The 14,466-nt window shown below is 37.6% G+C and overlaps 1 protein-coding gene across 1 annotated transcript in view; it reads right to left on the reverse strand.

Moving 5' to 3' along the window:
- Positions 1-14,466, reverse strand: part of DACH2 (dachshund family transcription factor 2) — a 283,098-nt gene that overhangs the window by 77,195 nt on the left and 191,437 nt on the right. The window contains exon 5 of the mRNA XM_035541609.2: positions 9,824-9,955. Coding sequence (XP_035397502.2) covers positions 9,824-9,955 — 132 coding nt within the window. The remainder of the gene's footprint in view (positions 1-9,823; positions 9,956-14,466) is intronic.

Genomic DNA, 14,466 nt, shown 5'->3' on the forward strand with positions numbered 1-14,466 from the left:
TATCATCAACATTTACTTTTCCTATAATACTGTAATTCCTTACATACTGGATTCCTTGCATCCTTATGTACTGAAACTGGAAATTAAAATGCATTGATTAAGCATATTAACAAACGATAGCATTTAAACAAGTATGTTGCATTGTGCAAAATGATAGACAAAATTTTACTGAAAGAGTACATACAAGGACCTCCAACTCCCCGGTAAAATTAAAAAGTAAGCTGTATCTGACATACGGTACTTTACTGTTATTGTTTGGTAGCACTACAGAAAATCTGAGGAGAAACAGGCACACTTAGCATTTTTTGGCCTCCAAAATTACCCAAGTTCAGCTGATCACCAGTTGATGGTTCCTGCTCTCAGGGCCAGTTTTAGTTTTATCCAACAATGATTTACAAAAAGGCATTTTAGAGAGGTAGATCTGGAACCACATTTTTCTTTTCCCTTCCTTTTCCCACTGCACCAAGAGCAGAAAGGCCTGGAGATGCCCCCTCACCCTAAGCCAGCCCATAGAGAGAGCAGCTCTGCTTCCAGCGGGCGGGATGGAACTCTTCACACCAGCCTGTCCTTCGGCACACATGGGGACCTCCTAAAATGTCTAAACTGGAATGCTTTTTCCTTTTAAAGTGCAGTGCATCCGGTCTGTATTGATCTCAATACAAATTTCTACTGAAAGTCCCAAACTTGGTACATTTGCTTGGTTAAGCATTGCTCCCCACAGTGCTATGGAAGTTCCTTTGCCTTGCAGAGAAATGAGACCTTGTCATAACGAGAGCCACTTGAGCAACCTGCTTTCCTTCTGCAGGTTGATATTAACGACGAATACCCACTACTACTAACAAATGTGAAAATTATAACCAAGGAAAAGATGTGGCCTTGACTCTAGAGTGGCCAAAATGATTTATGACATCAAGACCCAGTGAAGAAGACTAATGCTCTGGAGAGAGTGTGAGAGCTCAGCCTGCACTCACATGTTCTGTGCCCACTCCTAATTACTTAATTTGTGACTGTAAAAGTGTTTTAACAGACAAAATTAATTATTTTGGATAATCCTTCTGAAATATGATATGCATTTTAATTGTGTGCACCCTGTCATTAATTAAAGTTCTCTACCTTTTGGTGCATTAATTCAAAGATCGTATCAGTGACAAAGCAACAATAAGATTGTTTACCAAAATTAAAAATGAAGTGAAAAGGTTAATGTACTCTTGTGATATACTTAAAGTAATGCTAAAATGTTTTCATTTGAGCTTTTACTAGAAATTATTTTTCCACTCTTTAAAATCAATCTCTTTGTTCCAGGAACACATTTCCTGTCAATAAAATGAAAAATGATATAGATTTAGGAGGATAGTGGTCTCAGCGTAGCATCTCTCATATTATTATTCCAGTATCATCTGTTACAAAGTAAGACCAATTCCCACATCTAATTACAAACAGGATTTCAGAGTCATTAAACAAAATACATTTCCATTAGTGCTGCTGTAAGAAGATAGGGGAAAAAATGAAGATTAGTTCATGCTGCACCTCTGTTTTTCAAGCTTTGAAGATTTAGACCTCTGCACTCTCAGACTATAAATTTGTAAAGGATCTGAAAGGTGACAGACATGTGAAAGCTCTCAATTCCATGCAGTTTGGCCATAACATTTGCATTTTGTCATTAGTTTATCTTTTGCTGCACTTAGTTCCGATCACAGATATGGCAGGAATCTAGAGAGGTTACGCTGTGTGCAGCCAGAGGTATTTTACTTAGGGTTAGGAAGCTTTTTGAATAGATATGAATCTTGATTTCTATATTAAGTTTGTTCCAGCAAAACTTAAAAACCATTGTAAGTCATTCTGTCTTTATAGAAGAAAAAAAAAAATACTTTATGCTCTGAATAAAAGGAACAGCAGTTCTTAGGCTTCAAATAAGATAACAGCCAAAATATACTGAGGAAGCAGACTGTGTGATATGTTTAACTGTTGAAATATAAGCTTACAAGTATATATATTCTCCATTCATAACCATTTAGCAACATCTACTTGTAATGCATCTATGGAAAATATACCCTTGAGAATTACCCACTCAAAAAGCATTCACACAACCCAGAGCTTAGACATTCAGTAAGAACTTTTCTAAAAAGAAGCCTACACAACACCGAAATTTGCTTGACCTTTAGGATGGTTTACATTAGCTGATTTGGTTAAAAGTTTATATAAAATACCAATTACTTTTATCATGTGTAAAATAAGCATCAAAAATCTGAAAAAAATACTCTCAAAGAAAAAGATGCATCAGTTACAAAGAAAAACACAGAGAATGTCATTTTCAAAAGCTGTTCAAAGTTGTATTTATTATTTTTAAAACTACAGCCAGAATGACTTCGCATTTCTCAGAGTTGGGTGTCAGTCAATCTAAAGATATAAATATTAGCTGATGAATCGGCATTTGTGTGAATTATTTATATATCTATTATGAAGTATTTAAATTTATTTTTAAATGGATAAGAATACCCTTTTAAAAGTCAGTTAAAGTACTCATATGCATTCAATACGTAACTGCTTAAGAATCTATCTGAAACAGGACCTTAAAACAGTCTACAAGCAAGAAACAAATTCATTTTTGCACTCCACTGAAACTGTGGTTCGTTAAAGCCTCCTAAAATTCTTGGTATGAAATCCTGTCCAGTGGTCACAAAAAAAAAAAAAAAAAAAAAAAAAAAAAAAAAAAAAACCTTGCCAAGGAAATAGACGCATGCATCTTTTTTCCAGACTTCACATAAAGTGACTGGGGGCTCAGGATAGCTAAGATGGCTCAGGAAAGCGGCACCATTAGGAAGAAATGGAATAGAACACAGCAAAATACGAACAAGGTACAATTGAACCCAGAAAACAGGTTATCACTTCCCAGCTAATGTTGAGGAGCTGTATCTTAAAACAGAAAACAGCACAACTAGCTTTTCCTCCCGAGTTATCAGTCTCTGGCTCCAGGAAGGTTCCACTCAGATTTCCTGCTGGGAATTAATTGCTCTGTACCAGTCAGCAGCCACGGGCATTTTCTGACAAGCATCAAATTTGTAAAGCTTTTCGAGCCCTCAGTATTATGTCAGCGTTTGAGCTCCTTCACTCCACTTTCACTGGAAAAAGAAAGCCTACAGCTTCTTAAATACTACTTGCAAGTGAGTTCAGGAAACTTCCAAGAAGCTTGTATCTCCAAACCAGTGTGTGGAAGAGCATCCTGAAAGCCACTTGGTTTCATTGATATGTGAATTTTACTTCAAATACTATGGCCTTAGGATAAACATTCTTAGGCAGAGCTTGTCCCCACAACCAGTCACCTACGGGGCCATGTGTGCCTTCACTAGACAGAGAAGCCTCATCCACACGTCAGCCTGCCACACGCCAAGAGCTAGCCCTGAACAAGCAATGCTGCGTTCAGGGGCTTCACGAGGTGTTCGCATGAGTGTGGAGGTCCTGCTGCAACCTCCAGCCTCCCCCAGAGAAACAACCCCAAACAGCGAGCTGAACAGGAGCCGTGATGCACTTTGCACTCCCTCCTGATATTTGGGAAAGCTCCTGAGCTGTCTCAGCACGGCACTGAGCACCACTGCCCATCTCCCAGCCTGCTCGCAGCAGCTGTGTAACGACACACGCCATGCCACGAGCCATTCTCACGCGCATCTTAAGGAAAAAGGCACATCAAAAAATGTCATCCCCTCTCGTACCTACCCTACCCATCCCAGTGCTTGACCCATTTGTGATCAATGGCCTGGGACTGGCAGCTCACTTCACTGCTCAGGGCTAGGCAGACCTATTGCTTCGCTACGTGCTATTCCCAATGTCCAGCACGAGAAGCAAGCATCCTCACACTTCACACAAAGCAGGTATGTGTCTAAAGAAATAGCACGGATGTCTCCATTTGTAGGATGAAATGGTTTAATATATCTGCTGCGTCTGGAGTTGAATAGCTTTTGGATGAGAAGGTACAGAAAACAAAATGTGTTAACTCCTGTTTATTTCAAAACTGTATATACTCCTCCTGGCAAAAGGGCAATTAAAGAAAATGAAATGTGTGCTTGACAAGCTTTTCATCCAATTCTAAAAATATTAATAGTAGTTTTGACTGGTTATATTTTTAAAATGGCACGAACGTTTTGTGTTCTTTAAATAAAATGATCATCTTTGAAACAATAGCTCTCTGCTCATGTTACACAAACGATACTTGCTTTAACAACAGGAAAAATGACTTTATGAAGTCTGCACAGCATTCAAGGATTAAAAAATCTGTTCTCTGGTCTTGTCATTTTTACTCTTACAATAAAATAACAGCCTCGGCATCCTGCTTTTTAGAATAAAAGACCTACCTCTTTTGACTTTTCAAGCACTTGAAAATTTTAAAAGAGGAAAACTAAAAAAATGCTGACCGTGTAATAGCTGGGTATTCATGGTGGGTGGAGAACATGAAAGGTTACAATATGGATCTGTGCCTACGCGTTTCTTTTCAACTTGAGCAGCATCCTCCTGCTTCTGCTAACTCGGCAATCATACAGCTGACAGATTTCTGGGTTTTCTAAATAATGCATGGGATTTTCTTTTAACATGTCAGTGCAAAAGTATCAATTCTGCCCCTGTGTCGTTTGTGATGCTGATTTTCCTTGACAGCATTCCATTAAACCAATGAGTTTTTTCCCTCCTGATGGTTCCTTAAATATTCCTCTGAGTGATGTATTTGTGGTTTTTTAAACAGATTGTGAAGGATGTTTGCATTTATGAGAAAACTGCATGGCAGGTACTGAAGGGAAAAAGGATAAAAAGATAACACTTTTTTTTTTCTATGAAGAGTTTTTTCTCTGATCCTCATATGCCAAAAGCTAGGGTGTTTTTCCTTTCTTTTCTGCCTAACTTAGCTCCTTGTCTGAAAATTAAGCAACAACACTCTACATACAGAATAACATTTTGACTTCCTAAGGAAATACCGCTGAAACACTTAGTACTGTTTGATATCTCTCTTGGGAAAGCAAAACACATTTATTAAATCATGCATGTTAACTCCAAAAGCCAACAGAAGGAAACAACTGCTTTATTCTTTGCGTTGAGGTTTTGTACAAACACGTACTGTCACGGATTACTTTGCACTGATCCTTCTTTGCTTATGCAGCTGGGTAACACAGTGTTGAAGGATGTTCAGGTGATATCACCAATACTGTACTTTGAAATCTGTCTTTCACATTCCTGTTCTACTGCACACTTGTACAAATTACCTGTGACCATGATATTAAAAAAAAAAAAAAAAAAAAGGAAGAAGGAAAAAAAGAGCCCTGCTCTGATTTCAAATAAGTTTCAAATTTCCCCAGGCAATTACGTGCTCATTTCCAGAATCCACTCCACCTAATATTAGTACTGCACGATGATGAAACAGATGATCTTTATAAACACTTCTGTGCAACCAGACAGGTTTTGTTTTGTTCATCTTATTTCTGTAGAACAAGAAAATTGATTGCGTGGCTGGGCTTTGAGCAATCTGCAGACACATCCAGCTACCTGGCTTCAGCTGCCAGCTTCAGACTCTTGATCTCACTCATTTTCCAAAGAGAAATATGAAAGCCACACCACTCTGGCGTGTATTATCAGGCAGGCTTCACAGCACGACTTGCCTTAGCTATGGCAATCCCCTGGCCTCAAGGCAGTCTCCAGCTGCGCAGTGAGTGCCATCAGCAGACGGTCTCACCTCTGAGGACTTACACGGAGTAACCAAAAAGGAGGAACAGGATTATGAATGGCCACCGGGAATTTGAGATTTCAGAGGGAATCTTCAAATCTTCCAGAGACCCGACTACTTCCACGTCCCCAACGACAGGGCTCTCTCAGGTCAGCCTTCTTCCACAGATTCTACACGGAGAGAGACGCCCAGCCACGACGAACAGCTACCGCAGATCAGCTGGACTGCGGGGCCGCAGAACCTACGGTGCCGGATTAAACATGAGACTTCTTCAGCTGCCTGAGAAGTTTGTTTCAACACTTCATATGATGAGTAGGAAGGTGCAAAAAATCTCTCTCTTCTGAAGAGAGAGGGGAAGGAGGACATTAATGTTCAAATGTCTAACAACGTTCTTCACAGCCCTGAACTAACGAATTAGTTCAAATAAAAAAACGAGGTAAAATGTATAATTTTGGAGGTACATTTTTTCTGTTGTATCTTGCAGCGCTTTTTTGTTTGTTTTGTTTTAAATCACTTATTTACAGTACAAACCTCCACTGTTATCAAGATTACTGCAATATCAGAAAAGGAGGTAGGACCTGATGGCAAAAACACACCAGCTGGACTAGAAGCAAAAATGTGGCACATTTGCTCCACACTTCCTTAAACACTTTTAAGATCCAGTTCCACACCTGTATCTGCTAGAGGACAATACAATAGCTGAAAGATTATAGTCAGTGATCCTGAGTTAGGGTGCAGATTTTAAATTGATAGCTTGAATTCTGGTTTCAGATACAGAGAGTCTTTTGTCAGATACAGAAAATTTCTATCATAAGCACACAAAGAGAGAATGAAACTGCCAAGTGACATTCTAGGCATTATTAAAGACACACATTCAAAATGATCTCATACTGACTTCAAGAGATGCAGATGGGGATTGAAATGAATATGACAAGAAGTTCTCACCACTTTTTGATTATACTAATGACCTGTATACAATGACATACTTCTGAAATATCAGTCAATGAAGTTTCAGTACTTATTACTAAACAATTACATTGTTTATCAAAAAAAAAAAAAAAACAAAACAGCAAAACACCAGCAAAACAGACTATTCCACTCATCTATCAGACTATTGGATAGAAGAGGTAGGCACACACCCTGAAGTGAAATATTTAGTGCTGCTTTATCTTACTCTCTCCAAAGGAAGTCAACGTGTAACTCTGAGGTAAAAAAAATAAATTAAAAAAAATATCTTTATAGTTGTTTTTTAAAGTAAACCCACAACCCTTCAAGTCTTTGTTACAGTAAAAAGAAAAAAAAAAATCAAAGCAAAGCAAAGGTCTCCTGCTCCGTATAACTATATTTCTGATTTGACAGCTACAATTATAATCATTCAGACATGTATTTCCCACAAACTCTCCACAACCATAACCTTTAGTGATTAATTATAAAGTTCCAGGAGCAACAGTACACAGACTAATTTCCTAAAACAATAAAAGACAGAATTTCTCATTTGGAGCTAAATGAAACACGAACAGGTTGTTATTCATGCTGAAATCTAGATGCAGAGTCATGTTGCAGCCATTACAGAAGCTATTAAACACAACCTCAAATCAAAGAAACTGTAGGTCTCTCTCCTAAAATAAAATGTTTTCCTCACTTATGAGGCTTCTGACTCCTTTGTCCTGTTTCTTTTTCCCTCTTCTTAGTAACAAAAATTTCAAAATTCAATTTTCTTTCTCATTCTGCATTCCCATTTTGTTTTTAATAGTCATTTAAACTGTAACAGTCTAGAGCAAAACAAACATTTGGTAAAGCTTTCATGCACACAGAATTACCAGGCTGTTCTCTTCACAATGAATCAAAGTTTTGAAGTGTATATCAACTTCTAAACAGAATGCCGACCCTCTTCAGGCCCTACCCTATTCTCCAATGAGTTTCTACAGTGAATATTTGGTAATTCCTCAGTTATTCTGTACAGTGAAATAAGATTAATTTAGTTAAGCTGTACGTTTATTTATTTATGGTTTTCCTTTTTGACAAGTCCTACTGTACCTGCTTAGTGTAAATCTTTTTTTTTAAAAAAAAAAGACCTTCCAAAGAAAAAGATAAACTAAGCATCACAAAAATGATCCTACTGCATTGCAGATAATAAAAAATGGAAAAACGATAATAAGTATATTAGCAGTAGTCCTTTTTGTTAAGGACTTATTTCTCCTCCTGCAAGCAATACTGGGACTTGATCCAGAGAATCTGCTCTTGGTAGTTTTACTGAATTAGGCAATGAAAAAGGTAAGGAATTGGGAAAAGATCTCTACAAAACTGATATCATATCTATATCCTTGTGTCCCAATGTAACTTCAGTTAAAGTCAGTGGGAATTTTTCCAAATATTTAAATTGGTATTGAGTCAGTTCTGTAACTCATTGAATTGCTAAACTGCAGAGAACTTCAATTTAATATGCATGCTCTTGATGTATTTTAGAAAGGCTGGTCTGATACTCCCCATAAAACCTGTCGATGTACCTAAAATAATATTATTACTGTACTGCAGACTCTCCCCATAATAAGAAAACAAATTTTGCCATAACAGAAAACACACCAAAAACCATGAACATTGAAATTAGCGAGCTTTGTACAGCAGCTTTAAAAAACCTTCATACTAATTCTGCATCTTTTCCATTTGAAGCCTCCTTGCTTTTCGGTAGGAATTCTATCTTCAGTCATAATTCTTAGCATTCAGTGAAACTTCATAATTTCTTTTGAACTATACACAAACTACAAGAGTAATAAGAACTAAATATGCTTTTTCAGTGTTATTTTTCTGAATTCAATATGCACTAATTGATTAGGGTCTGAGAGGTGAATAAGAAATATGTATTCTACATAATAGAAAGCTGGGGAAGGGTTTAATGCATGAATTAGAAGCCAGATTTCTTCAATACAGATGAGTACACAAAATTAGCAAAAGGCAATACCACTTTTGGAAAGACTGCTTTGTGCATAATTTGTCATGAATTCAAAGTTATTCCTTTAGAAAATGAGTCTAAGACCTCCCAGCTGCTGCTTTATTGGTCTAATAAATTACCATTTTGATGGTACAATGCATATACACTATACACCATCCAACCAAGCAAACTGTTCGAGTGCCTTCGTCTTTAGAGACACGTGTGATTTCAGATATGTGTGAATGCCGATGGGAGATCTGAATGCAATGAGGGATCAGACAATGCCTCTGTTGTTGAATCGGTAATGAAAACAAAGGATGTGTGCAAGTTTCCAAAACGTAAAGAGTGTATTGTAGGATTATTTGTGTCAAAAAGAGCAAGTCCAGCTGAACCTGCCCTTATTGTAATAGGTATCCAGCAGCTTCCTGACACAAAACAGCTCTATCTTATTCGAGGTTCTCTACACTATCCAAGTAAAATCTCTTCTATTCACCTGAAAAGGACATTAGAGTAAACAAAGAAGATATCCTCTTCAAAGGATCCATTTCGGACTTAAACTTTTAACCTTATTCTTGCAGAGCTGGGCCTCAGGGAGCATAGTTCAAGTCCATGCTGATATTTCTAACAGCATAGACTGAACTTGTGTTTAGTGTCAGTGCCTTCTTCCCAAGGTCACTCAAGCCAGGTAGGCCATAACAAATGTTTATCATGACTCCTTCATAGCTGTAGTTGCAAATATCCATTCAAGGAAAGAACAAAATGCAGAAAAGCCAGAAAGCTCGTAATTTAGCATTCCCTACTTCACCTTCCTCCAGTGAACTGTGGTGACTCATACTCAGCTCCAACAACCTGATATTTTGGAAACTTTCCATAATTTACAGGAAAACACTAGGCTCAACTGTATTATTGCCAAAAGAGAAACGTTTTGTTACTACAGATATATTTAGAGAACAGTTTAAAATGCCTGTATCCTTACCTAGCAATCTCTCGCCACTATTATTCCAAAAAACTAATGAAGATGGCTGTTAGGAGGAAAATTGGAGGAATAGGAACCGTGATTTTGATTTGATACTGGCAGAGGAAAGTTTACAAAATAAAAGAACACAAGCATTTGAGATAGATTTTGATTTTGTTTCCAATGGATAAGAACAGGTTAGACCTCCCCTACAGTTCACGTGCACAGGATTACTTACCTGCATTAGAGTTGAGTTCTTCATTTTCTGATTCTGTTCCATTTTGACTTCCACTTCCATGGAGGCTATTCATTGCCATTAGTTTCATTTTCTGTAACTTCATAGCCTCTGCCATGGCAGCTGCTGTCAGTCCTGGAAAAATAAAAATAAATAAAATGCAGTATCCAATGGTACAATGCAGCACTGAAAAATATGAAGAAGAAGAAGACAGTTCCTTTCATTAAGTCACAATTTCAATACATGAACATTAGTTTCAAGTCATTTGGGTTATTCCAGTACAGCATTCTAAAGATTTTTTCCCTTATTCTTTTGTGTTTCTCTTTCTTTTTTCACATGTATAGTGTAAAGAAATATTTATTTAATATTATTCCTTTTGATTATACTTTTAAATATCATTTCCTGTCACTTTGATCACTTTGTCACTTTGATCACTGTCTGTTTGACTTAGCTGCTAAAAATTTCCAAGTATACTAGCAAGATGCCAGTATTTCTTAATTTCAACAGCTGGAAGCCAATTAATGTGGAAAAAATCAATGTTCTACTATTCTATATAAAAATATCTGATTTTTTTTTTGATTCAGATTAACATTATTGCTACTGGAAAATATGACACTGGAAATGCTGCTACAAAAGTACAATATAGGTAATTACAAACACAATCCCACCTTAAAGAGACCATTAACACCATCACAAATATACAGAACTAATAGTGGTAGTGGTGGGAGATTTTCAAGTGACTAAAAACCAATTAACTTCCAATAGTAAAAGAGAAGGAGTACAGTCAGGTTACAGGCTACCATCACCATTACCATGTAATTGTTTTTCTTTTCTTTATTTTTTTTTTTAATTTAGATCTTCCCATATCTTTATTTCATGACAGTAAACTTTTCAAATTTCATCATTTTGAATTGGTCAATTAAGAGATCAAATGTTCTTCCAGACAGTATCAAATGCCTTTTAGTCTGGGCAAGATGTCCCTGAAAATCTCTTATATGAAGATCATCTGTCCCACAGAAAAATACAGGGGAAAAAGACATGTAACCCCAAAAGATCTCTACAGGTGTAATTGTTTATTCATTCAGTTATGGATTAAACAGGTTTTACTATCTTCCTCCCAGTAAATAATGACTTGCTTTTTCATTTCCTACAAAGGAAGCTAAATGCTTCATATCAGCTATCTTGTAATTGACTGTGCGACAGGTCCACAAACACACTGAATTGCATTTACCAAAAACCATAATTTTTTTGGTTGGTAGTGCATGTTGTATTTACCCACTAACATATATATCAAAACAGAATTTAATAATCTGCTATTTATGAAAAGTATTGCTGAGACATTAGATACCGATTAAAGTGAACTAATAGTTTTCATATCCTCTACCGCCACACATCCATAAATGAAAATATTTTATTTTAAAAGCTACTACGAATTTGACATTTAGATTAGCTGTGCTGCTGCTATAATAGGCTTCACAAAAGTTCTCATTATTTTAATATGACTTAAGTGAGCAAGCAATCAAAAGACTCCAAATGCATGGGGGGGAGGTGTATGTATTATCATCATACACGGCTACAGCAATCCTGTAAACTTCAGTGAAGATATCCCTCATTAATATAATATCAGTAAGTTGGAGATGATAGGTTATGAGATGGAAGTAATACAAGCCGTCCAGTCCTTCTGTCCTCCTCCTTCCATCTCGACTAAGTCTCAACATTCACAACAATAACCTGCAGTTGTACACTCCTGTAATCCAAAAGCACTGGTGCCAGATCTAGTAAGTATTACCTACACTAACTATGCATTCATTTCACTGTTCTGTCACTGATACATTCAAAATTATATTGATTTCATTTTTAATATGCACTACCTACAAACATACAGAAGTAGAGTCCAGAAAACAACATCAACAGTTTCCTTTCTTAGATCATTTAAGCCCTCACTTCATGCAGAGGATTGCCATACCAGAACAGTACTCCCGTTTTTCTTTAAAAATAATTTTTTTGGAACACCCTTTGAAGCTCTTTCGCAAATGCTACAGGCTTCTTATCAGGCAAATATCAAACCCTGATGTTTAAACTTCTGTTTTTACAAATTCTCTGATGGACGCCACTTACATTTAATCCATCAAAGAAATAATACATCTTAAATGATAAAACTGTTGGCACTTTCAGAAGAAGATGAAATAGTCTATATGCTTTTCCACCTTTTTTCTAGAGAAAGGAAGTGGGATGGATCTTTGAGTGGTTTTTGAATTATTTTCAGGAAGTTCAAGAAACAAGTATCATTACAAGTCTTCTGAGGAATTTACAATTTTCAGGATTTCCAGGAGCCTGCACCATTTGCATGCCTACCTGTGCTTATCCCAATTCCAAGTTTTGAGGTACAGCCATCACCAAAGCATTTTCAGAACTTATACCCACTCACAGCCTGGTTTCTTTTCACTTTATACTTCCAATCCACTTGCAAAGAATTCACATTTATTTTAAAGGTTACAAAAATAAAGAGTCTGAACATGGATTTTTTTTTATCATAACATTTTATCACCTATATGTGATATATATCCACTCACATAGATGAACCAACAGTCCAGTAAATATTTTCATCTGGGTCAGTATTTATACAGATTCTCGATACTGTAAGTCACAAAACTCTACTTAATTAAAATACAGAAATGAATACAGAAACTATTCATAAGGACATAAACAGGGAACAGAAAGTGATTTCAGGCCTTTAATACAGTGTCCAGTGAAAAGATATGGCAAAAAAATTATCCAGGGCCCTGTAGAAAAAAAAATTATTCTGAACAGTTGCATCAGAAGCATAATGAAGACAGGAAGGGTAGTGAGGAACAAACAGAAAGGAATAAACACAGTCCCAAAATCACCACAATGCTGCCTGCAGAAATTAAAAGTAATTATTGTCAGGCATTTTTGAGCTCCCTAACCAGACACAGCTGCCATAAGGACAAAAGCCAAAAAACAGTGATGTCTCAGAAATCTATGCTGTGCCATCTGCCACACCAAAGTCACTCTACTTCAGCATTAAAAGTTTAAAGAGTAAAGCACAGTCCTGATGTACGGAGCATGACAGCCCGAAGATCCTGAGCAGGTGGGCATACCGTTAAAGCAGATACGGGTAATACTATCTCTAAGCTCGGTACCAGCAAAGTCTTTACGTTACCATTCACTGTTCCCCAGTCTGTGTCATTTTGTGTTTGAATTGTGATATAGTAAAAGCCCCAGAATCTTACCGTATGAGGCACTAAAAGCACTGTACTATTTCTTCAACATGTCTGAAAGCTAATAAAACTGAGACTAAAGCAAATGGTTTCAGCAGTAAGGGTGTACTACTGACTGAAAGGATGGAAGAAAACATACAGCAAGTAACCCCTTGGCATAATCTTCAATTAAGACGACTGCTGAGGCTAACGTTACTGAAGCTACTATTTAATTTAACTATTAATAAAACCCCGTTCCATAATTGACTCAGCTCCAGCTAGCTGTGGCAAAGAGGGTTATTCTTCAACCGACTTATCTAAAGATCTACAAAGAACTGAAGAATCATTTCCATCCTGTTGGATGAATCATTATCAGCAGCAGAATCTCACTTGGAGTACCTCACTTTGAAAAATGGACCTGGAAACTGCTGCAATGTATACATCTATCCCTCCACTTTCACCTTAAAAAAGGATCACTAGGAAAACTGACATGCTGGATTACATACTTCAAAGATTTCAGTTTTTTCTCTCCATTTACGCTTGAAATTTCTCTTCCTTTAGCTGTCTTCTCCCAGCTGTGATCAATCACTAAACACCCAGGAAATAAACTGTGTACCACTTCTTGTCAAATACACACGGCTCCTACAATGCTAACGAAAAATAAAAATAAAATAAAAAAAAAGCACGAGTCTCACCGCAGTTGCAATGATTTGTTTTCAAACTTCCAGCAACCACGTGGCTGCTGGAGCTGCTCCTGCCAGCAGTGGCCCGCAGCCTGCCCGCTGCCTGGGCCGAAGGGCAGCGGCTCCTTGAGGAGCTGGTGGGGATCTCAGAGCCATCACCACTGCTGCAGACATCTCAGAGCCACGTTCTGGGTCAGCCCTCTATATATGAATCTTGATTACAACTGCATAACAGATTGTGGTGGTGTGCGCTCAGGTACACCTGCATCGTGCATATGGCAAAACAACCAACTGCCATTAGTAATCTTCAGTCTGTAATTTCGGTTTTGTCAGGACACGCTGTACTCTCCCTTTGACAAGTCTGCATAACTCTGCAGTACAACACACGAATTTAGCCCTGAAATAACCCTTCAAGGACATGCAAACCAGCAGAGTTTATGCTCCGGCTGCAATGAAGGAAGACTGCAATTGCATTCTGAGCCGGACTCGCTGAAGACAGCCTTCCTGGGGCACTGAGAGGGCATGCAGACCACAGGGGGTTCTCCGTCCCTTCTCTGCTATTAAAGCTAGTGCGTTAACTGTTTACTCAAATACACAGGCACAAAGACTACTGAAGCTTATTCCTCCATGAAGTCTTCGGAATTATTCCAGCAAAAACGCATTTTTCCTGCATGGCCTGAAGATCACAACTGCAAGGTCTTTTGCAGCCTTCCCCCAAAGCCAGCCTCCCGGTGCACGGCAG

The sequence above is a fragment of the Cygnus atratus genome, chromosome 13 (genome assembly GCF_013377495.2).
Source record: "Cygnus atratus isolate AKBS03 ecotype Queensland, Australia chromosome 13, CAtr_DNAZoo_HiC_assembly, whole genome shotgun sequence".
NCBI lineage: Eukaryota > Metazoa > Chordata > Aves > Anseriformes > Anatidae > Cygnus > Cygnus atratus.